General features: G+C 43.8%; 1 protein-coding gene across 1 annotated transcript in view; it reads left to right on the forward strand.

Annotated features, from left to right (window-relative positions):
• The window catches only part of nr5a2 (nuclear receptor subfamily 5, group A, member 2), a 61583-nt gene that overhangs the window by 35424 nt on the left and 779 nt on the right, over nucleotides 1–25380 (forward strand). Inside the window, exons 5-6 of the mRNA XM_084547550.1 lie at nucleotides 1467–1586; nucleotides 5379–5526. Of these exons, the coding sequence (XP_084403676.1) occupies nucleotides 1467–1586; nucleotides 5379–5526 (268 nt within the window). The remainder of the gene's footprint in view (nucleotides 1–1466; nucleotides 1587–5378; nucleotides 5527–25380) is intronic.

A 25380-nucleotide genomic window follows, 5' to 3' on the forward strand; every position in this document is an offset into this window, starting at 1 on the left:
TTACAACAAATGGATCTGTGTACAATTTCCAGACAGCACGAAAAAGACATTCCTTCGTGTGCCTCCGCGCTGCACCTGCCTCCGTCACAAAGTTGTAACATCGATCGACATCGCTCACCCCGCAAGTTCTGGCTGACATTCTCGAGTTCTCACAGAATCAAAGCAATTCGCATCGCCGCAAAAATTCCAGCGTGCCCGAAAAGACACATTATTCCCACTGATGCCACAAAGAGCACAATGTTTATTGATGGAAAAGGGGGAGGAAAAAAGGGAGGTGAAAGAAAGAGAGAAAGAACCTCTCATACATTTTCCTCATTCCTTCCTTCTCAACGTGGCCTCGTCTGGCTATGTGGTGGTAATGATTAACAGTCAGGCATGGGAAGAGACTAGCCGTTACAATGGAGGGGGTTGTTTTGGTTCGCCGCTTCACCTGTGTCAGCTTCCCAAATTCACCTGGCGGGTCCCTGGGAGCCAGCGGCTGGCATTTGGGAGGGAAGAAAAAAAACAGACTACTTAATCATTATCATCTGTGGAATCACTCAAAAACCCCTGGCAATGGGCAAACAGATAAACCTGGCGGCATTGTTAAATCAGGCACGTAGCAAAGTGCTTAACTGAGTGTGGAAAAGGTTCACATGAGAAAGCTTTAGAGCGCGTGCAGGGGACTTTTGAGCTTTGTGTAACGTCGGAGAAGAAAAAAAAATTTAAAAAAATGTCTGCGGTTGCAGCTGATCAATAGCGATTGACCCGTGAGCGAGCTTACCCTGCAAACAGCTGCCTGTGATACTTACAAGCCGCTAATGCTGACACGGTGCCTCGGCTTTTTGTTTGAGGGCGGCTGCTTAATATATAGCAGCGCGCCATTATTTCATCAAGGACATCGTTGCGTTCTGTACGGGCATTCAGAATTTCGAATGAGTTCATGAAAAGTACAATAAATGTTCAGGGCTGATATTTGCGCAGACACAGGCAGACGGTTTGCATAGCTATCAAGTACGTTTATACCCGTCTATTGTCGGTACAAAGACATGTAGAGAAGGTGGATAATATAATCTCATAATAAAGAGAAAAAGAGCAAACTTGCAGGAAACCAGAAAAAAAAGCAATTGTCCTCGTATATAAAGCTGTTTACTAAAGGATTCATCATAAAATGTACAACAGAGCCATAAATACACATTTAAAGTGTATTTTTTTCTACTTGTACAGTTTGGACCTGTCTTTCTGGTTGATTTTCTAAGCCCTACATGCACCAAGTTCATTATGTTGTCAGTTCGGAAACCCATCTACTTTATAAACTTTAGCTTCCGCAGAGACAAAAGGCCCCGACGCGCAGCACAAGAGGACGCTGAAAGACGTACGATCTCCAGTGATGACACTTAGGACATGACATTGAGAGACTGTTGTCGCAGCTGTGAGGGAAAGACAAACAGTGGAGCTGATGTGTCTGTCTCTGCGTTTCTAACCAGGTGGACGACCAGATGAAGCTGCTGCAGAACTGCTGGAGTGAGCTGCTCATTCTCGACCACGTCTTCCGGCAGGTGATGCACGCCAAGGAGGGCTCCATCCTATTGGTCACCGGCCAGCAGGTGAGTCGGCGAAACCCGCACCGTCCTCCTGTCTTGTCTCTTTTCCTCCCCAGTCCTGCTACGCCTCAACGTATCCCTTTAAGCTTTATTGATTTCACAGCCACGCAGGAGTCCCCACTTCATTAAATATAGATAGCGCTTATAGATATAAAATCATGTCACCAGAATAATCAATCTTTTTTTTTTTTTATTTCCTGAGCACTCCGACAGTGAATAAATTAGCAGCTCGGACATGCACGCTGTAGCTTAGTGAGTAGGTGGACAGATGAAGAATGAGGCTAAATGTGTTATTCTGCTTTACTGGGGTCTTTGAGGAAGTCGGTGGGAGCTGGAGCCTCAGGTCCTCCGCATATCAGACTGTTTGCTGCTTTCCGTTTTGGCGCCTTACACACACACTCGCAAGTAGTTGATGCGCAAACCTAAAGCAGGCAGCGTACACACACACACACAGGTGCGAAAATGCTCAACATGAATATACTTCTGTCCGGTCACACGGCTGTCAGAGAGTTGAGAAGTCATTAATTATTGATGTTTTGTTTTTTTGGGGGGGCTCATAACAGTGCTTCTCAACAAACTGTTTTAGGAGAATAGATGCTGACATAAATATTGGAGCAGGTGTGTGCGCTCTGTTTACAGAGTCCGTTTTTAATTCCACGATTCTGTATGAAGATAAGTTCATGGTAGGCAAGAAGCAGTAGTACATCTATGCAGACTGTGGTAGATAGTACTATGAGAGGGGAAGTGCGTCTTCTGGGATTAGATGCGACAATATAAACTTTTTATATTAAGACTGGAAGTGGTCACTGAGCAAATCTAGATTAATTTGGTGCAGAACGAGGTAGCCGATGATACGAAGGAGGAAGGAGATGGACCGACTCGGAAGACAAGGGACGGAGGAAAGGTATCAAGAGGAGAGAAAAAGGAGAAACTGACGGAAAGAGAAGGCAAGGCCAAAGATGCGGACTCGTGCAGAGAAAACGAATGGAGAGACGGGAGGACTCAGAATGGGACAACGTGGTGGAGAAGAGGAGAAAGGGGGAGAAAGAAATGTGTCAAAAGGAAGAGGAGGAGGAGGAACAGGGAGTAGGAGGAGGAGGGGCCCGATAGTCAGGGGAGGCTCGGGACGGAGGTTTCGTTTGCATACTTTGGTTAATGAACAGCTGGTGTTGAGGGGTGTGTGTGCGAATGTGTGCGTCAGTGTGTGTGTGTGTGTGAGGCTCTGAAACAGTTCATTATCTCCCATTATTCTCTGCCTGGCCAGGGGTGACAGCGCAGCGATAATACCAGGGATATTTAGACCACAGTAGCAACATCACCCTAAGCGAATGCTACACAGACACACACTAACACACAGACTCACATAATGCAAAGGTTTGAGCCACAACGTACGTTAGCCAAGTTGGGTCTAATCACCATGGCATATCTATCCCTACGATATCAATCTCTCAGTTAAAGGAAAACCAAAAACTATTTTAAACCCGCTCTCATCCAGTCATATCCAAGTTTCTATATTCTTTCTGCGTCGATTTTGAGTAGCACAGGGAGTGGATTTGAGATTCGGTACGTGGAGGTAAAGATGGATTTTCTTGTTGAGAAAACACAGCGTAAGTCTCTTTTCCGGTGTCGGCTGTCAGAATATGTATCCTCGCCAACTGTCAAGCGGTCAAAATGTCAAAGATGTTGAGATGGTGCGGCTGTACCACACGAAGAGCAACTTACAGTCGCAGCAGCGAGAGAGCAGGACCATTTGTCCAATAGCAATGCCGAATGTTGGTGCACAATATGGCTTTAGAAAGAAATATTTGCTCTTATTTTTGAACAGGTAGTTTTTTTTTGTATATATATTTCTCTTTAATAACTAAGATGAAGTTTCGCATTTTGATATAAGAGTATTCATACCAATGACTGGCCAAATGCAGGGTGTCTACAATGAGGAATTAGACAAATAATACTAAGGACCATGGAGGACAGTGTGATTATAGGACAGGCCCGTGTTCCCATATAAAATTTGAACAAACGCTTCTTTCTTTTTGCTCTGAATCAAATTTCTTCTTCAATCTTGCCAATCATATTCTCCACGTGACATTGGAAAAGAAAAAAAAGCCTTTGTCTTTTGCTTTCCGTTATTCTTCTATTTGTTGTTCCTTCCTTGCTAGTTCCTGTCCTTTTCATATTTTCTTTTTTCTCGTTCTTTGTGCCTCCCACTTCTAGCGAGAAATGGCCGTGAGTGCGTGTTCTTTCTACTGTCACGGGATCAAACGCCCAGTGTAGCTCGCGCAAAAATGCGCGCGAAGATGACATGACGGGACTGAACCGATCTGTTGAATGATTAAAGCGAGGCCTCACAGCTTGGCAGTCGTTTTTTTTCAGGACAAATCCTGACGTTCTGATAGCGCTCCCGTTGTACATGAAATTCAAATAAAGGAGGGAAAACAAAACAAAAAAAAAAGGAACGAGGGTCATTCTCCGTCTGCATCGCGCAGCCTCTTGCATCAGAGCCCTCAAAGAATAAAACTTATCTTACCTTCCATATTCAACGTTAATGTTCAGCTAAGATCGTTCATCGTTCATGATAGGTTGAGATTTGATTTGAAGGTTTATTCATATATTTACCCTCTATGTCTCTCCAAGAGGGATAATAAAGTAGTATTGATTGATTGATTGATACGCAGGTCACCAGAGTCACAGTTAGTGCTAAGTCTGCTATAGTGACATTATAGCATTTTTTTTTTCTTCTGTCTTTTAACTTAAGGCTAGGAGGCAATAACCCAAGGCATCACCATCAACAGTCCAATCCTTCAATGAACTTATTTCATGCACAGTTGATTTTATGTAAATTGATTGACACCTTGGAAGACGGGGGCAGAGTCTGCTTTTCACACAGTCATAACTCTCTCTGCGTCAGAGGCGGTAAGAAAGAAGGAAAGAAGGAGGGACAAAGGAGTCGGGACAAAGCGGGAGAGAGTAGTGGAGTAAAAGGATGAGGCAGGACAAGAAGGGAAAGGGGCAGAAGAATAAAACCTGGTGGACATTTACTGACTCTTCTGTTTTTTAGGCGCATGAAAAAGATAAAAAAATTGCCTCCAATCATCGCGTTTATATAATAAATAAATTCCAAACGCAGGGCTGTTTTTAATTGATTGAAACTTGCGGGGACCCTCTTCCTCCCTGAGCTCTAGGAACTGCACATCTACCTTCCCCTGTAAACCCTTGCAAAGTCAATTATGGTAATGAATTGTCAATAAATATAAAACTTTAATATGGTCCTGCTTACTGTGAGTGGCAGCTAAGGACTTGCCTCCCAGACAAATGTGCAGCGGCTGCAGATATAAAGTACACCTGGAAACGGAGCGAAGTCGCAAGTGTGTGCTTGGGCGGATGAGTTAGATCTAAGGAAGATTGGCTTATTGGAGCAACAGTCTACCTGCCTGTTCTGTTTTTCCTGTCTTGCCTGAACATATTTTTATCAGAGTGCAGTTCAATCTGTCCGGCCTCTCTCCAGCTCCCTCCATGCATGTTTTTACAAAATACTGTTAAACTGCAAAGAAAAACTACAGCCTGTAGCTTCGGATTTTACGCATCCCCTGTGCCTCAGACTCTGACTGACAGACCAAATCCAAGTTTTCCATTTTGCTACCTTGATGACCGTGTTGCTAACACTATAAATCAATGACTGACATTGTGTTTCACAGTATCTCTACTTGTACTTGACTGCTTAAACTCCAGCTAGACTCACAGCGGTGTTGCAGCTTTTCTCACTTCCCTCTCTCCCTCTTCTTCTTCTTATTTAAGGTGGACTATGCAGTGATCGCTTCGCAGGCGGGAGCCACGCTCAACAATCTGTTGAGCCATGCCCAGGAGCTCGTGGCCAAACTACGCTCCCTGCAGCTGGACCAACGGGAGTTTGTCTGCCTCAAGTTCCTGGTCCTGTTCAGCCTGGGTGAGTCTCTGAAAAAAATGGGTGTCACATTCTCTGGTATCTTGTATCACCTGCATAAGAGTATTGCGGATGATACTCAGACGCAGGGAATGGACGGTAAAAAAGGGATTCCTGGTAGTGGGAAAGAGAAGGAAGGAAGGGAGGAACGGAGGAAGCCGAGAAGTTTTATACATTCACAGAGTTAGACTATGAATGTATTTTTTTATCTAACACAACTCACAAATAAAATCTAGGTTTTAGTTTCTGGCTTCAGCTCCCCCACGCTGCCCTCATGCAAAGGGTTAAGGAATATGTATGCATGGTTGGATGGATGAAAGTTTAATATTTTTACCGACATACCATAGGTTTATTTTCTAATCAGCTATATCACGAGTGCAAATCTATCACTGCCATTACCAGCAGCAAATCTCTCATCCCTGATATTTTGCTCCATGTCCAACTTTATGCATTTTACATTTGCAGTTGCTGCTGACATGTTCTTTCTCTCAAAAGTAGTTAGTAGTAGTAAAAACAACATTGACATATTTGGAATTGTTGCTGTTGCTCTCCGGTGGTGCACACTTGTTGCAACTGTAGCAGAATAAGCACAATATTAAAAGAAACAAATCCTAATGTGTGCAAGTTGTGTGATTATGCACGGTGCAGTGTAACTGAGAGCTGAGCTGGAAGCAAGGGTGGTTGGGTGAACAGGGGATGGTAATGAGGGGGTAGCTCATTGAGCTTTAGAGCCTCGGAAAGGAAAGCAGAAACTCTGAGGGGAGATCGACTGAGGACGGGAGAAGAGAGGAAAGAGGAAAGAGGAGATGGGAGAATGAGTGGAAGAGAGAGAGAGAGTGGGAATTGAATCGGGAATTTGTAGGAGGTGGTGGGTATCAGCCTGAAGTGTTTGGGATAGGCAGGTGGGGAGAAGCTGAGGCTAGGAGGAGAGCCGGAGCATGGGTTTTGAGAAGGAAGAGGAGGGATAAGTAGCAAAAATGAGTTAAGGGACAAAGAGAGGGGCAGTAGCGTTGATGGGGTGTGAGTGTGTGTGGCTTTATGTGTGTGTCCAGATCCCAAAGCTGTTCTCCGCTCTCTAATCCGAGGTCAGACACTGCCAGGAGAGTGTCATCTCTGACTCTATTCTAACAAGTCTGCAACAAATGGCCTCTGAGGAATACACACACATGCACGCACACACACTTGACCAAACCAATTTTAACATCCTACGTTACTGAAACCAAATATGTCAAGGTAGATTCGCACAGCCTGGCCCCTGTATGGCACCGAGAGCAACAGTGGCATACATACGAGGAATATTTTCCTCATGCATAGCTTCCTACATCTATGTGTAATTCCAGTGGTTTTCACTTCTTTACCTCCTCTAAACAAAGAAAGAGAGACTAATGAATTGTTGGCCCAAAGCAGCGCCCGCACTCACATACATGTGATCAAGCGGGATTAATGTTTGTGTTATTTGCGAAGAAAGAGAGCGGGATGGGGAGGACTGCGTTGGGACGTAGGAGTTTGTGAGCATGTGTGTGTGTGCGTGCATGCAAGTGTTTGTTTATGCCAGGGCTTTCTTTTTTTTTTTTTTTTTTTTTTTCATAGGGCGGGGATGTTGCTGGGGCTCAGGGTCTAAATAATTTGGCAGAAACATCATCCATAATGAAAGGCCCACCTGAGGGATGTGTATCGCCCCCGGCAGTGCCTGTTCTCCAGCGCTGCCTGGGCCTCCCGCAAAAGAAGCCCGGCACATACGCCGTAGAGCTGGCTGAGGGGATCAGCGTCGGGTGTGTGGGGGGGAGGGATGGGGGGGAGAGGGAAAGGGGGAGGGGCTTAAGCAATGTAAAGCCGGGAGATTTAGAAACGATGTGATTAATATCATATACAGCCGAATGGAGATGTGCACGTGATTGGCTGCGAGAAGCCTGAAATGCATACCCGCTTCCCCTGAGGGACTGAAATGTGCATGGCAGTGTGAAAGCAGATGTGCTGTATATTCATGTATCTGTGTGTCTGTTTAGACAGCTGCCCGTGCCCTACACGCAGAGCCGGTTAATAAAGATTGTAGTGAAATGAGGCATGAAAGTAGCTCTGTACCGACTACTGAACTAAGGCATCAGACTCTTACTCTCTATTAGATGTATTTAATCTCTCACACTGGTCACTGTGGTGTCTAATATAACATTAATGTATTCATACTGGGAATTAGTGTCAGTCCTACTGCTGCACAGTGCATACATTTGAGGAAGAAGGTTACGTATATTTTCTCCCTGTTAAATATCTTGTAAATGAAACTTGGTGTCCATGAGATGAGAGGAAGCTGAAAACCCTGCGCACATTCCTCCAGGGGGAATGGAGATTTCTCCAGTACAATAACAGCTTAATGGTCAGTTCAAACAAACCCCTTACAGTGCGTGGCCATAGATGTAACATTTGCCCCTCAATTCACTGGTATTTTTTATTTTTTTTTTATGCCAAAAATAAGGTTATTGTACCATAACAATCTACAGTCTTTTCCCAATCCTAGCCGAAGTGCTTTCCTTCCCTAATCCTAACCGCAGACAGAATTCTGTCTGTGAAACACGGTATTCGCAGCTTGTCCTTCACTTTGCGCACCCTCCATCCACCCACACCGCCTTCTGCCAACTTATCATTATGCCGTACTTAGACATAATAACGGAAACCGGTGTAGTTTAGCTGTAAAAATAATTGCACAAACCGAGGTTTTGGAGAATTATTCAATATTCGACGATCGGGTCGTATCTCTGACATGCTCCCTGGCTCCTTTACTTCCCTTATTATTCCCCCGTAGTTTAGCCTGTGTCTTGAGTATTTCTCCTTCTATCTACGACCCTTCTGTGTGCGAACGATCAGTCACTTCCTTCGCTGCCAGAAGAGCTTTTAGTTAAGCCAGCTGTCGATAAAGACAGGGATCTAGATGTCAACCCAGCGGAGAGGAGACACTTGTCATGATGTCTGTGTGTGCTCTTTTTTTTTTCCAGAGTTAGACATCCCTTTTTTATTTTATTGCCTTATTTTATCTCCTTCTATCCCTCTCTATTTTTCTTTGTCCCCTGTCACTCTTCCCTTGTCTCCAGTGAAGGCTTTTATCCAAGGAGGAGATTATCACTCCGAGATCATTGATTTCTTAAGTGTTTGTAGGGCTGTGAGCAATCATTGTATGTCTTGGGCATTGAGCAAAGGACATACACAATGGCAGAGAGTTTGAGGGCTGCCCGGGTCAGAGTTCAGTGAACGATTACTACTACTAGTTCAGTGTCAGGACACTGTTAATGGGCCTTTGATTTCCTTTAAAAGGCTTAAAGGTCTAACAGAAAGACTTGACAAGTTGCACAGGTGATAGAACATTGTCAGAGGTGAGCAGTGTGTCACAAGTTTGAATTCAAGCTGAGAAAAGTGGAAAAAAACATTCTCTTCTTTCCACTTCAGGGAAAATTGAATCCCAGCTACACTTGTAGCTGCGCTGAGTAGAAATATGATCTAGCACTTGGCAGTTCCCAGGTATAAATTATAGACGAAAGACGTTCTATATTAAGAACAAAAGAGGAGCATGTCCTTTCATGAGCAGTTTGAAAATGGAAAAAGAAAAAAAGAAAAAAGCATTTATCAACTTTTACCAAACGCTAAATGCGTGCCTGATGCTTCACAGATAGTTTCCACGCTGGGGAAACAGATGTAGTGGCAGAGTTCAAAAAGTGTTCAGCCAGCAACCAGTTAACCCAGCTCAGTGGGTCAGACCCCATCAGGTGTAATTGGGCGAGACAGGTGCTGCCAGTCCTTGTCAGCCGAGAGGAGAACCAGAGGACCTGCCAGACCAGCGCGGGGTGGTAAATGGTCCCAGCGGAGAGAGCAGAATTGTGGACATAGGCCTAAATAACGTCCTCACAGTGAAGCCTTTAGGAGGAAAGCCAGTGAAAAGCAGCGTAAAGGGGAATTTGTATTTGTGTTTGATTTGACTCCACAGTGCAGGTTTATTTAAAGAAGTCACACTGTTAGTTCTATTTACCATATTTTTTTGCGCGTTCCATCTTATTTTGCTTTAAATTCTCTGCATTTTGCAATAAGCTCATGCTTTGCAGGACTGTAGGTGATCCTACATTTATTAAAATAGTTGCTGATTAATTTTCAGTCAAACAAGTAATTGATTAATATCCTAAAAATTGCACTTGTATCATTAAGTACCCAAGAAATAGAAAAGTCTAAAATCTAGCATCGCCAGAAGAATATCCCTTTGAAAAATTAAATAAACGTTAAAAATGTGGCCTGTTAGTGATCAGAAATGAGTAGTGCCGTCCATTCATGAAACCCTAGACAGCCCGTGATTCAAGAGCTGCCTCAGCACCAAATTAGCTGCCTGTCAAGTGATTAGTCAGCCTCTGAGGTTGGAGTTAGAGACACCCACCCATCAATCGCCTCCCACCCTCCGTCCCTCTCCATCCATCCAGCCCTCTGCATTGTCTCTTGTCTCATTGCTTTGCCCTTTCACTCTTTTTTTTTTTTTCCACATCCATCTTTGTACACCTCGATCTATCACAACTCTATCACCCACGTCCACCTCCGTTGCTTCTCATTCGTCTCAACCGGCCATTCGTCTCCGCTCCTCTTGGCTCAACTTTTCCTCCGCCCCTTTATATCATTAAAATGTCTTAACAGCAATCACTGAAACTTATGTTTGTGCCTAATTCTTTGAAAACAAATATCAAAAAAATATTTATTTACGTACTGCATGTATAGCACGATAGTATAATATCTAATATTAATCAGTGCTATAGAAATATAGCAAACATTGACTTTTAACCCATCTTTGAACCCTCGTACGATGACACAGCTCTTATTAGCATGTCTACCGTACCACAGTCTGAAGGCAGACTTTTTCAGCTTTTACCACAGCGAGGTCAGACGTCAATCTGCTGACAACAACACGAACATGGCAAACGTGATTAACCTTGATGAAAACACAGTTTCTCTCTCTCTCTCTATTTTCTTGTAATATTTTCTTCTCCACACAATGAGAAACAAAAGAGAGAGAGAGAGAGAAAAAAAAAAAACATGTGATTCCCAGACAGGTACGTCCTAATTAAGCAAGAGCCGAGGCTGCTCAGAATCAATGCCCTGATCCCTGGCCAGCAAGCGGGGGAGCTGGCTAACACAAGCCACACACACACACACACACACACACACACACACACACACACACACATACAGCCTGGCAAATATTCATTTCCTGAAAAGAACTAAATCATTTGGAATCCGGCCGGGGATTGATTAACATCGAGAGGCGGCGACGGTTCAATATTTACACTCATGGAGACGAAATAATGCAGCGGCCAAATAATGGAGCATAAAATCTGTGTCCAGTTTACAGCTTAATGATGCTACAGCAACACCGGGGAGCCAAACTATCTGCTGGGCTGCAGGTCGCCAGAATGGAGTCACATGTCAACCTTTGACCTGTCTATTTAAGAAATGGCTTAACTCAACATGAAATGCAACAGTTTTTTCTTATCTAGAAAATGTCAAGATCATCATATAAAGTATGTAAGTTACAATAATTAAGGACTAAGGTTTGTTCAGTTCAGCTTCATCAGTTTATCAGTTTACAGCAAGTACAAATGCTAGTTTTAAACTACATAAAACCAGGAACTAGGATTATAATCAGGAGGGACTTAGGGATTTTGAGGATGTTGAACAAACCATCACAAGTCCTGGACCACTTATTGGGAATTTAATAGACGTGACGTAGCATTTTCACTTCAGTGTTGTTGGGATAACGTAGCAGACTGGAAGTAGACACGTGTTATGCTCATAAGAAGGCCCCCAAGACTGCAGCTGATTTTAGCAACATTTGACTGGGTGCATTAATACTAACTGCTGGTATTTCCACATGATCAGCTAGCGGGGTCTAATGGGAGAAGATTAAATGGACATTGAATTTTGTGGTATGATCCAAAGTTGTAGATGGTACGTCCTTGCATTTAACGTTTGGGCAGCTCTGTGTTTGCATCGCGCGCATGTCAGTCAACTGTTTTCCCATTGGTTGTCACCTCAGTTGTGTCGCCTCAAACTTGGTGCCTGACTGCTTTGCATTTCCAAAAGGTTTTTTTCATTTGCCGTCTGTACGACTTGCAGCATGTGTTGCTAGTGACAGAAAAACTGTGAGAGTGTACAACAACAGTATGCAGTGCAAGTTACGCAAGGGTGCTTGGATTTCCCATAGAGTAGCTCCTCCTCTCACAACCTTTGCAGATTCACTCTGACATATCTTGTCTGTAAAGCAGAGATGACTTTTGCTGAAGTCAATCCCCTACAAGAGAACCATCATATATACGGGTGTATGGAACTTTGCCTTGTGGTATATTTCTTCTTTATTCTTGACCATCTGTCTATGATCTGACACTCCACATTAACCCAATCTCACAAGTTTCTTTTCATTTCATCATAATTTTAAAAGGGAAAGAGTATGGAGTAGTAGGAACAGTATGGAGCCTGGCTCAAGGGGAGTTTCACATGTAAAGTATTACAATTCAGATGTGATTTTTACCCCAGTAGGTATTCATAAGAACAGTACCAGGCACTGTGTGAAACGTGTGTGAATTGTGGCATGAATCATGCTTCATAGTGTGTGCATGTGTGTGTGTGTGTGTCTGCACAGGCATGCAGCTGCTGCTTGACAAATGTTTGTGTGTCCCACAAATTACAGTGTCAGTGACTGGATTGGTGCAATGACAGCAGTAATGTAAAATACAGTAGTGGTGATTGCAGGGGGGCAAAGACTATAAATGTATGTATAAGGTTCATAAAGTGCAATCCATGCACAGAGCGACTGCATCTAGTGCTTTTTCATCACTCTGTTTTGAAGCTTGGTGAAGTGCTCGGCAAACACGTGCTGATTGAAAACTATTGGACTCGCATCTACCTTTCAAACAAATCGTTTTACCCTCCATCTGCTTCCTTCAGGCCTCATTCTGATGCAGCAAACAAACAAAAAAAAAATGGAAGTTGCTCGAACTTCGCCCCTGACAGAGCCAAATCCAGCTAATCAAGTTTGAGTGTCCCGATTTTTGTTTCATTTTCTTTCATCTCATTAGGGGCAGGTGGGAGTGTGTCCTAAAGCAATGAACCTAATCCTTCCGTCTACTTTCTGCCAATTTCAGCTTAAGAAATCTAACATGGTGAACAGTCAGCTCCTGATTTGTAGGGAATTCCATGTAATGAGGCTGTCTAAAAGGCTTTCAGACTTTATCAAGCAATAAAAGCTCCAGGTTCTCCAGCCCGTCACTATAACCTGACAGCACGGCGGGCTGGTGTCATTAAGCTGCAGTTGCCGTGAGTTGTGGAGGTTGCGGACATATTGAGGATCGCTGCCTCTCACCCTCAGATCCTCCTGTTCAAGCCTCGGTCCTATATCTCGGCTCAGATATCCTCTAGTTTCCTAATGGATTGCGACATTCACCAGATTACCTCCAAATGATCCTTATAATTTACAGCTCAGGCTGCTTTTCCTCTCCTTTTAACTCTTATCACGGTCCCGCCATGATTTATATGGTAATTATGTTGACACAGTTTGAACAAGGACAGCTATCAGAGGCTAAAACAACATACTTGGAGATAGAGTCTATGGCTGAAACCTGAAGATAGTGGCCTAACAGCAAACATGTACGCGTTCTTTACGTATTTATGGGTTATGATGAAGTAGTCGTGCCATCGATAGTCCGTAAAGAATAAGAAACGATACAAGACAAGGTTTGTCACATGTAATATCTGCTATGACCTCCAAGTCATCAGAGACCTTCTAGAAAATCCAGCAAGTGTAATGATCTTTTCTACAACAGAAAAAGCATCAAATATGTAACTCTGACATGCAAAATGGGCTGGAAGTGGCATTGAAACTAAATGAAATTCAACAAATATTTACAGATTTGGCCTTATCTAAAGTACTCAGACTTTAGTATGTAACACTACTATGTAGGATTTTGTAAGTATGGTTAATTTTAGAAAGGGTCAAAACAAGAACCATAGTTTTTTTCCTTTAGTGCTTCTGCAACAGCGGCACTAAAGATAATTCTCTCACAGTCTATCAAAAGTTGTAAAATCTTTGTGCATTTCAACACTTTCCTCACTCAGCTGGGAGTCGTAACATGTGCAGCCCATCGGCCAACACATCTGCCTGAGCGCGATGACGGTTTGCATGGTGGCAGCGAGATTTAATACGCTTTAACTCACTGCCCTGCCAAAGCAATACAGGACATATCCCCCTAAACTTCTGCTCCCCTCCATCAATACACTCACTAACTACCTTAGCAGTGAGTACAACCAGAAAAAATGCTCCTGTAAAAGTTTTCTTTTTTTTTTTTCTTTCTACAAAATAATAAAAAAAAAAAAACCTTTTCCACTCCTGTGCGTCCTCCTCTGCTGCTCTCCTGCTCTCCCATGTGGGGTGATTTAAGGCAGGTAGGCTATGGAGAAACTGTTGCCCTCCATCTCTCCCTCCTCTCTTCCTCTCATTCTCCCTCTCCCTTGGCCTTATTACAGGCTGTCAGTTTATTATAAAACATTAGGAAAGCAGAGGGACACTTGCAGTTACTGTCCTATCGATCGGCGAGGATAGATTCTGTGATTTAGAGTCAGCCTCTGCTCGCGCCCTCCGCGTTCTCGGGCTCCTATTAAGGCACCAGCGCTTTGCTTTGGCTATTGATGTCTCAACATTAACAGTTACAAGCTGCTACAGAAAATCAATGTTCAACTTTTATTACCAGCTGCATAACGCAGAGGACCTCCTGCCAGCTGGTACTTAGCAGTCGAAAGGAGGCAAGGATGGTCCGCACGGCACATCAGGTGTTTTCTAAGTGATATCTGCAGTAGTATCAATCATGTGTATTGCGCGTGGGGGGCTTCCGGGGGCCAGTTGAGAGCCTTCGAGCTTGGGGTTACAATATAGGAAGGTATAGCGCGCCAAAACAAATTAGCACCTCCTCGCAAATATCCGACCGTGCGCCCAGACAGAGACTTGAAGGTGAGGATGTAGGAAGTTTTTATCTTAAATTCTCCACTTTTTTTTTGTTTTTGAATCTCTCTGAACACCACCACCACCACCACCAACACACCTCCGACCACCTATCCATCCATCATCAGCATCAACCTGGATGTGTGTGTTGTAACAGAGTATCTAAACCCAGGTAGGGTGAAGCCGGAGCGGCTGAGGCCTCTCAAACATTTATGAGGGGCTACCGAGCAGCGGTATGGCAGCCCTTCTGGGACAAACAGCCCCCGGTTCTGTACTCTCAGTCCCGATCAATGGAACTCAAGTTCATTACACACACTTTTCAGCCGAACGGCGGCAACTGATTTTATTTTTATTTTTTTTTCGCCCCTCCTCTGATCGTCGAGCAGCTTCACCACTGGGGCTGCATTACACTTGCTTGCTTGTTTACGTGACCGCGCGTATAGAGGGGAAGACGGAGGAAGGCAGTGTGTGCCGGTGTGAGTGAACAGGGACTGCTCCCAGTGGGCAGAGCTTGAGGTTATCATTATGTACAGGTCGGTGCGCTGCAATGCTAATGCTAATGCATTCTCAGTGGCCGCAACTCGAGGTCCCAACGCTATGCTAGCAGGGCTGCTACTCCTCTCCAATTAAAGGCTGAGGGATGTGTGTTTGGGGTAGGGAGGACAGGCCTGGGCTACCCAGGGCCCTGCGGAGAACAGGCTCACATTAGTCAAGGGAAACAGACTGAGAAACAAATTGTGCATACATAGGGGCACTGGAGAAAATCCCACTCTTGATTTGAGTGATTTCTTAACTAGAGATCATGAAGTCCTGACTGACTGGTTTCAAAGTGTCACACAGCAGTGCACTTTTCGGTCTTTTTCGTGACGCATATCTTTTTATTAACTTTATAAGTTACATGTAAACCGTATCTTTAAACTGTGAGCGTTTTCTGGAGTCAAAAAGCATAATCTCAAAAGCCCAGTAAACTAAGAAAAGACAAACTGTCAAGAAACTAGCAATGGAAAAAGCATCAATGTTTCAATCATAAGCTGCAGACAAACAGCAGTGCTGCCAGACGGGAACTGTGTGGGTCGGTGAATGTGGACGGGTGCAGTTTGCAGTGTTGCAGGACAGCGACAGCCACAATTATGTATTGATTAGGCTGGCGGCCTCGGCCTCACTTGAACATTACACACAAACAGCAACAGTTACACAATCCTCCCTGTAGAGCTCTACCAACCAGCGACCGCACTTTCGTGGTTATATGTATATATCCATGACGTAAATATTGTGCAGCACACTGAAACAAAAAACACCGGTGTAAACACACACACGCCAGACAATCGGGGCTAAAGGGTAGTTGTGCGGCCAGTTCATTCTTCAAGTGCATTGCGGGTCAAATGTTCAGTAATACAACTGTAATCAGATGGATCTCCAGCCCTAGTCAATCATTTGTAAAGCTTCAAGCACTTAATTCCTTCACTCAGTATCTCAGTAGGAGCTGCACTATTATGTTATTGCCGCAACAGTCATTTCAGACGAATCTTTATGACGGGGCATTTACGGCCCCTGTGGTTCATGATGTGTCATTAGTGTTACTCATTGAACACTCATTAGGTCGCGCACAATGAAAAGGACACGAGAGGTATGTAACCATTGAGCAACGTAACAGACGCAGCACATTTAAAGAAGACGCACTGTAACTGCAACTCGTCACGTTATAGTTAAAATATGCGCCTTTCTATCAAAAGTAAAGTTCGTGCCGGACTTTAAACTTGTGAGCGTGCGACTCCCCTGCGTGAAAACATGCTGACTAGACTTGGGAGTAAAAATAATCCTCCGAATTCGCCGACCAGTCTGATATTACAAATGGAGCTCACTGGCATTGCAGTACTGTCTGGCATGTGGATTGTCAGCCATTGTGTCCCTGTGTGAATATCTATAGTGCAGAGGCATGTGTTCAAACTATGGTAGCGGTAAGCTATATGGTGGTCAGGTGGCTGCTATAAGATTATACACCCTTTGCTCTTTGAGCTTCTGTGTGTGTGCGTATGCATGTGTGTGTGTGTGTGCACATGTGCGAATGTGTGTTTGGACAATGTAGTTACAAGATACCTCTGGCTGAGCGGAAAACAGCGGAGCTTTATGGCGGTGTGTGTGCATGCCGGTGTGTGTGTGTAACCAGAGACAGTGATTAAACGTTTTAAAGCACAGATGATCCAACAGTTGCTGTCTCTTGTTCTGCCACCATTTCTCTCTCTCTCTCTCTCTCTCTCTCTCTCTCTCTCCATTGAGCCCCCCACCCACATGTGACCCTCCGGCCTCACTCCCGAACCATCTCAGCTCCTTTCTTGTCTCTTCGTTTTTGTCCTGCAGGATATTTTAAGCGACTAAGCTCTGCGAGTCGTTTGTGTTAAACACACAAAGACACGCACACACACAAGCTGAGCAAATCCACTCACAGTATTGCAATATAATAAAAAGGAAAACAGCATGGTGGTGGTTAAAAGAAATTCATCAATCAACCTTCTTCTGACAAACTTATTTTTAAGCTTTCCAATATAACAGTATTCCCAGACATTTTTTTTTTTTTTTAAAGCTCAGCTCTTTGCTTGTGTCTCAGAGCATGAGGTTGTACTGTAGTGCCACCTGGCACTGTTATCGATAGCTACTGCTGGCATTACATTTTTTGTGCTCTGTGACGAGGCTCACAGGCAGCAAACCTTTATATTATTGTCTTACAGCTACAGAAAAAATATAATTAAAAAGAATGAACAGACAGCCTGACTCTGGCAAGCCTGAAGCTGGCAAAACTTTCAAACCACAGCGTGTGCTGACCAAAAACGGACAGCCACAGCCATGGACAAACACAGTTCACAAAAACCTTTTTTTATTAAACAAGTGTCTCTGATTTCCTTGGATTGTGCATGTGTATGTGTTAACATTAAATAAGAACATGCAGTATGACTTTTGCTCACTGAATCCAGTCTAGTTTTCATGTAAAAACACATCATCCTGCATTGGCTCTAAGCGAGAAAGAGGGCCACTGTTGTCCAGCGCTTGAGAATAAATTAAAGCCCAATTTGCACTTATGTGAGTAGCAGAGTTAACCTGACAGGGAACAAAAAACCCACAGAGAACAAAGAAGTCAAAGAAAGGTGCGGAAAAACATGTGGCACACTCTTTCTTTAGTCAGCACTCTACCTGCTGGCTTCCATCATCAAATGAGAGCAGAGCAAAGGAGGAGGGAGGGAGGGAGGGAGTTAGATGTAAAACGAGAGAGTGCACGAGAAAGAAGGAGTGAGAGACGTGGGCTGGGGTGGGGTGGGTTTGTAGGGGAGGACTGACGCTATGGATTAACTGTCCTTCATGCTGAAAATATACATCCCCGGGCGCTTGGCGCTGAATTATTAATTCAAATTTGTCAGAGAAAGAATGAGAGAAATCTATTGACGGGGACACGGGCCCTTTAATGGTCTCATTAAAGGGGAGGCTTCCCACACCATGCACCTTCTGTACTGCTGCAGGATTTTTCGGGGCAGCGGAGGGTTGGAGGGGGGTACTTGACCCCCCAATGATTTTCTGTCACTTTATCATAAACAAGAAAGGTTGACATGCCCCTCCACTCCCCATGCCCTACCCTCCACCACCAAACAAACCGTGTGTGTAATTAGCCGACGGGTGCAAAAGTGCACTGAATGTAAACGAGGTTCACATGCATGCGGTGATGCTGACGGACAGAGACAGAAGCAAAACACACACACACACACACACATATCTAAACATCACAGGCTGGACCTGCTTCTACTGTTGCTGACAGGTACAAATTAAACACAACATAAAGTCAAGAAGGACCTGAAGAGCCACTGTTAGAGCAACACTGAGCCTTTTTCTATTTGCTACGTAGTTAATGTCTACATATTACACCACACACTCGCATTCAGATATGCATCGGATTTGAATCTGTCAGTCAAGTGTTAGTGTCATTAGTTGCATGTAGCTACATGACTGGGAGCTGTTTGGTGAGATGGGGTGGTGGGGGGGTTAACTGTCCGTACAATCCAGACAGCATTAGTAAGGTGAGAGAGCAGGGGACCTGTGGGTACATCAGTCAGGCCGAGGCCAGCTCATTGAAAGGCTTTTGGTTCCACCTCCAGGGGGGCTAAAGAAGGGGGCAATAAGAAGCAGAGGTGGGGAGGACTAGAGGGACCACAGAGGGCTAAGCACCAGGTTCATTGCTGATTCAAGTCTCTCAGTATCCCTCTGGCAAATGGATTTTCATAATGCTGAGACAATGTGATTTTTTTTTCCCAGCAATATGATTTTTTATTTTTTTTTTTCCCCGGCGAGTCTGCAGCATATCAGAAATGCAAGCAAGGATTATTTTCATTATTGATTCATCCAGTGATAATTTTTCAAATAACTGATTAGTCCTTTAATCTGTAATGTGTCCAAAAATATTTATCTTGCAGATTATCTTTCGATTGACGTGAATTAAGTGATTTAGAAATGCAGATGTGGTGCAGCGTTACTCACGCCGTCTTATGATGAAAAATGCTGGTGATACAGTTACAGTCTTAACTATACCTTGAATACTTATCCCCGCTGATATTAACCTCCCTGACTGTGCCCATCCGTCAGAGCCGTCAATAACGCAGCCGCAGACAGGACCAACTGATTCAGGGTGTAAATTTGCTTTCCCCTTCACCTCAAGATAAATCCCCAGCACCTTCCAGCCAGCATAGGCAATGAGAGAAGCTTGTCTCCTTCCTGCTCCGAGCACCTTTCCTCTTGTTTATTTTATCACACCTAAGGCACATTTCTCTTCCTCTCAATATCGCTCGACCTCTCTCCATCGCCCCCGCCGAGCCCGCCGACCCATCCTTGGGCGACAGAACTCAACCAGCCGCTACCTGTTTAGCTTAACAACAATAGCATGGTTGTCGGCGGAGGTTTAGCTCTGACTTAATATATCCCCAACTGGACCGCACATGCTTAATTCTCTTTCATAGCCGCATGGCATTCGGCCCCCTGAGAGGCTAAAGAGACGGTTTGATGAGTCGGCGGTCAAATTGAGCCTTTATGCTTTATTCTGACATGCTGACAATGGCCCATCCCCATTGGTGGCCTGTTTCCAGGAACTGTGAGATTATTCTGCATTGTTAGCGCAGAGGATATTTGGCCTCTGGACATTGGGCTCTATGTTAGCTGGAGGGCATGTGTGTTCATGGATGCCGGTGAAATAAGGGCCACTTTTTAGGATAAAGGGTCACTGCTCGGGGCTTAATGAGGCCTTTGTTAAATGACTAAAAAAAAGCTAATGAGTTTAAAGAATATGTCTACTTGATTGGGTACTTGTCTACTTGACTTGGCTGACAGGTGTTGAGTACGCTGATGAAACTACCAAGCCATTAACCAGAATTTGAAGTCAAATGAAAACAAGAATCGAGAGTTTTAAAACAGGGGATGAAGCGTTTCATTGTTAACCCTTACCTAACCCCGTCTTATCCATAGCCCGAGGGCGCCGGTGTGCTCCGGCCGAAGGGGTGTTTGGTTAATCGAACCGCATCTGAAACCTCTCACCTCCACGCCTTCTACAGAATCTGAATAAAGGGGCTGACAATCTCTGTAACTCCTGTAGCAGGAGCTGGCAATCTGAAAAAAAAAAAAGCACTTCACACAATTATTGACCAGGTGTGCAGAGGTGAGAAAGTACGCACGGACTGAACTCTTCTTTCTAGGTATCCTTTCGGTGTTTAGACAGCTGCTTCTGACAGTTTTACAAATGAGAGAGACCACACAAATGCCTGTCATGAGAGACCCTTCACTGTGGTAGCTAACTTTTCACCCTGCTTTCAAGTCTAACACCTTCCCCGTTCAGATTTTATACTTTTCTTGAGTATACCCCTACCTGGACCCCCCATATTTGACAGCATGTACTTCAGATTATTGTTGAGCTCCAGTTCTTTTGAGTTTCTACATCCTCCTCTTGTATGCTTTGATAGCTTAGACGTGATACTAGTTATCCTCTTAGCCTTTGGTGTGCATCAAGTCTCCAAGATCCCCCCATTAAATGTTAAGAAGCACACAACCGCAGTTTACCTTTTTTTTTTTAACTCGCCTCTAACGTGGAGGCGTCGTACTGGAGAAAGGGAATTCCCCAAATGGGACTTTGAGGAAAAACAAGGAAGCTGAGAGCTCCAGGGAGCAGGGGAAACTTGTTTTCTGGCAAGCAAGCGAGCTAGATGAGGACTGTAATACTCTAATGGGGAAGCGGAGCCTCCTGCAGAGAAGGAAAAAAAAATCCACACACTTCCAAGTGAAATGTTGTCAGTGGAATATTGATGGGAGCTGAGGTGAGCGAGTGCGTAGCTGTAGTAGGTGTGTTTGTGTACTTCATGACTATATTGGTGTGAGGTACGGGGTGGGGGGTGCAAAAAAACATTTCTACAATACAAAGCCCTGCTTGCGTATCTGTGCAGAGCAACATATAATAGCTTACTTAAATGACTGTTAACCAAGCGGCCATTGCCCCTTGGCCTGTGGCCCTTGTTTGCTTTGTTTGCACTTGCTGCCCTATTTTTTTTTTAACGCGCATACACAAACACACCGACACATTCTCCCAATGAACACGTTGCTTATTGCAGGTAGTAAGTCCTTAGTCATCGTTTGATTCTTCTGGAGTCAAAGGTCACCGGGCTCTCTTCTTTCAACGCCCCCATCTCCGATTGGAGCCAGGCTGTAAGGCAGATTAATAATGAATAAGCTAGCTGCGGACAGTGTTGACAATCCAGTAGGGTGCAATAAAGAGATCTTACTAGGGACACAGGTTCAACTCCTCGCTCTTTGAAGCAGCCGCTGCCGTAGTAAAAGGTGCTTCGGCTTTGATAGGCTCGTATAAATGCCCGAGAACGTCCCTATTGGAAGAGCAGGCAACCTAATTCCTGCCCATGCAGGAAGTTGCCGGTTTGTCTTGTACTCACGTTTAATTGGCCGAGTTTACTGACAGCGGCTCAATAACCGTTTATGATCGCGGAGTTTTATGTGTTGTTTTTGGACCCGGCAGAAAACACATGTTGTGGAGTTTGAAAGGCAGAGCGGTTTATTGATCGAGGCACTAAAAGTGTAATGTGAGAGACAGTGGTGTTATTTTGGCATGTGTTAACTGTTGATCTCAATGCAGTGTTTTCTATGAAGAAGGCCGGACAGGAAATAGGAGGTAGTTTAATGCAGAAACTGCATGATATAAAATAAAGATTTGGACGGGGTAAAAGGTTGGCCACAAGGGTCCACTAAGAGGTTTTACACCTCCTTTCTCTTTTAACACTCCCTTTTTACATATTAAATCCAAGCAAATAAAGATGAACCTCCCATGGAAGAAGAAAATACTTTGGCGTTTAATTTATTTTTATTAAATACTGGGCAATACTACAGTGCTTGCAAATATACATACTGTAAGTCTATGATTTCTTTTTTTCTAGTGTTTTCTACCTTGTAGGCTTCTTGCAGCAGTAAACAAACTGATGCATGTTTGGTTTTGCAGATGATGGTGATCTTTGACATCAGCTGATATGTTTTTATTTCTCTGATCAGAGGTTTTTTGTGCACATCGCATTGTCCACTCGGTGAGGCATTTCAGAGATCAGAGCGAAATAATGGAGCGAACATTTGCATGAGTGAGTGTGCGGTGCGTCTAAATGCTTGTGCGTGTGTGTGTGTGTCTCCCCGGAGCAGGTTGATTGTAAGGGTCGGCGAAAGCATGTTAAAGCACATGCAGAGAGAGAGAGAGAGAGAGAGACATACATGCACGGCACAAACACACACGGCACAGAGCAGATCCTGTCTAATTAAAAAGCACAGCGGAGATTTCAGGGGTTCTGTGAAAGAGTGAATGTGTTTGAGTGTGTGTGTTTGTGTGTATGTGTGTGTGCGCTCTTCTACATTAGGTCCCGGGCTTCGGCGTGATCGCCCGTCAAATGAAACAATGTATTCTGTGGGACCTCAGGGTTTCCATTTGAGTATTCGGACGCGGCACAGCAACGAACTGTGGCTGTTTTATGTGGAGAAAAAAAAAAAGTTGATAATTAGTCCCACAGTGACTGAAGGATGAGATGGAGAGAGAGGGAGGGAGGGAGGGAGCGAGGGGGGATGGGGAGGGGGGCATTGAAGGAATAGGAGAGAGTGCTTAGCACATTTAATACTCCAACCTGACACAGTCTGGGAATCATTGATCAATTGTTTATTTTTTGTTTGCTTTTTTTATTACACTCTGACACTGGCTTACTTTATTTTTTTGCCCCCCCTCCCTCCTGCCTTTTGACTTATCAGTATATGTAGAATCAATACAGATGTCTGATGTGATTTGCAGCAAAATTAAGCCAAATGTCTCTTCAAATTGGGGTTTTTAAAGTCGTTGTTTTTTTTCTTTTTTCTTAACTTGGCCAGTGGCTTTTGCAGTCAAGAGTAGAGATCAAGCTATTGTCATTTGTTCTTTTCTTGCTTGCTTTTCTTTCTTTTTTTTTGAAAGCCCCAATTCATTATTTTTTCAAAAGAGGCTCTGGTAATAATTAGCAATTAAAATGCCGTCTTTTTGCCTCACTTTCCCCTAATTAGCTTGACAGAGACGCTGGGTACTGATATTCTCTGCAGTTTCTCCCCCAACATCCACACGTACGCGTACACACCGATGGCGGACACACACCGGACAACCTCTCCGAGAATTTAACCAAATCAATTTACACGATGGATAAAAATATATGTAAAGTAAATATAGTTTTCTTAAAATATCAGAAAATCATTCTTGATAATAGTCAATTTGAAACAGAATGCAATTTTTTATAGTTTTTGCTGAGCCTTGAGATTAACTTGAAACTGATTTTTCTCTTTTAATCTATGTTCAGTATTTAATGGCTATCAACAAAGTTGGAATCATTTATCATATTCCAGCAAAATTATTCTATTGTTAGCATCATCGCTTTAGCTTCTCAAAATGACATGACTTAATTGCTCTCTGCGGCATTTCTGGGATTTTTGTTACTTTTAACAACAACTTTGTGATTTACAATTCAAAGTATACCAATGATGACTATCTGCCGTAATGATTCCAGGATATTTAGACTCAATTTACTTAATTTTTACTACCTTTAGGCTTATAGTTATTTATTTGACAAAGATAAAGTACATCAGCTCATATGAAGAGACGCATTTAGCATCGTATTCAGCTTGTTTCTGTCCTGCGTAGGTAGATACCGCAGTCATTCACTGCCAAGTTTTATTAACTCACATTTTTTGGTAGTTGGATTTAGGGCTAGATAGAAGTTTGATATTAGTTGCTATAAAATGACTGCAGGAGCCATAATACATATATGTTTGAAGGTATTCTGTATAAGGTGTAATTGAAAGGGTGTGGCTATAACTGGGAACCTATCCTTACCGGGTCAGAGGGAAGGGAGGGAAACAGCTTTTGAACGCTGAAGTGGCATTTGGATGCAATAGCAACGGACAGTCAATCCACATAAATGTAAAAGAGACTCTGACTATCTTTAATTTTATGCGAGTATCAGTGCGTCAATTAGAGTTGGCCTAAAGCATTTGGCTTAGCTTCTCTTATGACTATTTCTGGTATTTCTACACCAGAAATTCTATAAATAATAAAATAAAATAATAATCTTAGAAAATGGTTTTGAGGAGAGATGCTCTGGAGGGATGCTGAGTTGTAACCTAATTTTCCAAACTTGCTGAAACTTTTCTACCCGTGTCTTTCCCTTGTTTGAACCGCGCTGATGAAAACAAGCCTGCTTGACCTGCGTAGGATGTCTGCGTGTTAACGCTTAAAGCGCACTGACACTCTGCCGGGTTGGCTTATGTAAGGCTATATTAACCCTTCTCTGAGGTGTTGGTGGTGTGAACGCTGGTTCAGGAGACTGAGACGGGGTCAGACAGCTGAGTGGCAGCAGGAAAAAGCACATGTCATGTTTGTTTGGAGGCTCCTTTGTCACAGGCCTCCCCTCCTCCTCCTCCTTTGCCTGCCCTCCTCTTGGCCTTATTTAGCCCCCCGTAGTGTCACCCAGAGGTCAGGGTGAGCGCGCACTCGGTGCACGCACAAGCTCACGCATACACAAGCAACACAAGAGCAGACAGACACACACGCATACAGATTGTAATAGCATGGTAGAGTGCATCATAGATGGAAGTGCCTTGAAGGACCTGTTTCTCATTCTCTAGACCTCATTAGCTGCTGATTTATCTCCCCCTCCTCCCTCTTAATGCTCTGGGTGGGTGGATAGGGGGTATGCGTGTGGGAGAGGGGGTACTGTGTGAGAGAGAAAGAAATATTATGTGTATTTTCATGGATTAGTGTGTGTGTGTGTGTGTGTGTTATGGGTTTGAGAGAAAGGCAGAGGTTTAGACTGAAAGACGGTGTATTTTTAAGTGTGTGTGTTGGTCCGGAGGTGTCAACTATACACAGGGACTCATGTCATACCACATTAGCCCACTGTGAGCACACTCGACCTGGGGGTCAAACAGATTAATAAAAGATCACACACGCACACACAGAGCCGCTACCTGATTAAATATTCTGCAGCCCCCTCGCTTCATAATCATGACAAGTACACACAGCGCTCTTGCTCACCATTATCCATTTAGCAAATTTTTGTCTTGTCTTGCAATAATCTGCCTGAGCCCCCAGTGAGCTTATTATTGTCAAGGAAAAGTGCTTATAGCTGCGCGGAAAGGTAGGATTTAGGAAAGATGCAAAATGTGTCTCGCACTAGGAATTAATAGTAAAAGAAAAACAAAAGGCTTTTCACATGAACTGCAGCTGATATTCAAAATTAATTACAGTTTACTTTAAGATTGATGCA

Source organism: Chelon labrosus (genome assembly GCF_963514085.1).
Source record: "Chelon labrosus genome assembly, chromosome: 7".
Taxonomy (NCBI): Eukaryota; Metazoa; Chordata; class Actinopteri; order Mugiliformes; family Mugilidae; genus Chelon; species Chelon labrosus.